This window comes from Bison bison, unplaced genomic scaffold (assembly GCF_000754665.1).
Source record: "Bison bison bison isolate TAMUID 2011002044 unplaced genomic scaffold, Bison_UMD1.0 scf7180017845296, whole genome shotgun sequence".
In the NCBI taxonomy this organism is placed as follows: domain Eukaryota; kingdom Metazoa; phylum Chordata; class Mammalia; order Artiodactyla; family Bovidae; genus Bison; species Bison bison.
This window is the reverse complement of record NW_011475869.1, coordinates 12,302-13,313: the sequence shown is the minus strand read 5'-3', so window position 1 is coordinate 13,313 and position 1,012 is coordinate 12,302. Positions and strand designations below refer to the sequence as shown.

At 66.5% G+C, this 1,012-nt stretch overlaps 1 protein-coding gene across 1 annotated transcript in view; it reads right to left on the bottom strand.

Moving 5' to 3' along the window:
* The window catches only part of NOXA1 (NADPH oxidase activator 1), a gene marked incomplete at its 5' end in the record, with an annotated part of 15,366 nt that overhangs the window by 3,091 nt on the left and 11,263 nt on the right, over positions 1-1,012 (bottom strand). Inside the window, one exon of the mRNA XM_010833337.1 lies at positions 191-247. Coding sequence (XP_010831639.1) covers positions 191-247 — 57 coding nt within the window. The remainder of the gene's footprint in view (positions 1-190; positions 248-1,012) is intronic.

Sequence of the window (1,012 nt, the reverse complement as noted above, 5' to 3'; positions counted from 1 at the left end):
CCCGGGGGCCAGGGGGCAAGGCTGCAGGGTTTCACAGGCTCTCACCAGGATGGGCTGCCCCCTAAGTCTAGATCGGAGGGACACAGGGAGCCCCGGGGAGGGTTCAGGCACCCTTAAGGGTAGAGAATTCAGGAGGCCCCGACCTGCAAATGCCAGAGGAGACGCGGGGGGCGGGAGGCGGCTCGCCTACCTGTGGCTGCAGTGGGGCGACCCTGTGGGAGTCGGTGGGGAGGGCGGAGGCCAGCACCTGTGAGCGTCAGCAGGGGCAGCCGCCTCAGCGGTGCCCGGCCTGCTGCCCACCTGCACCCCAAGTCCCCACCTGCCTGGTAGGCCTGCCGGAGCCGTGCTCATCTGTATTACTTATTTCCAGTACCACTTTTAAAATGTTCTTATTTCATAGAAACAGTCACCTCCTGTGGTAAGGGCTCCAAGTGGGTGGATTAATGCAGCTCAGAAGCGCCTCCTCCAGGCAGCCCTCCAGCTAAGACACCCAGTGCCTGGCCCTGGGTGACTGGGGCGTCAGGGGCCCAGGCCACAGCTGGAGACCAGAGTGAGCCTTCCTTTGTGCACAGGGAGCCCTTTTTCCCCGCACACCAGCCCACCCTGGGGTGAGCTGCACCCCATCAGCCAGCAATTTTGCTGGTGCTGCTTGCCCGGACCCCGGGCTGGGCAGAGGTGGCCGTGCCAGACCACCCTGTTCCTCCAGGGTCCTGCCCCCTGAGGCCGAAACGCAGGGCGAGGTTGAAGCCAGGAGAGCGAGGCTGGGGCTGAGGCAGGCAGGGCCATGCTGGCTGGGGGTCCACAGCGGCTTCCGGTGGCTCCGCCTCCAGGTCCCAGGACCCATCTGTGAGCCCGTCTAGAGGCACTGCTGACCCGGGAGCCTTGTGCCCACCTCCCACCCCAAGGCCTCGATGGCTCCAGCGCTCGGGACAGTGTGAGCTCAACAGGGCCTGGCCGCCCGCCCTGCGGCCTGCTGGCGCCGCTGGCCCTGAGCCCTGGGCCCAAGCAGCGA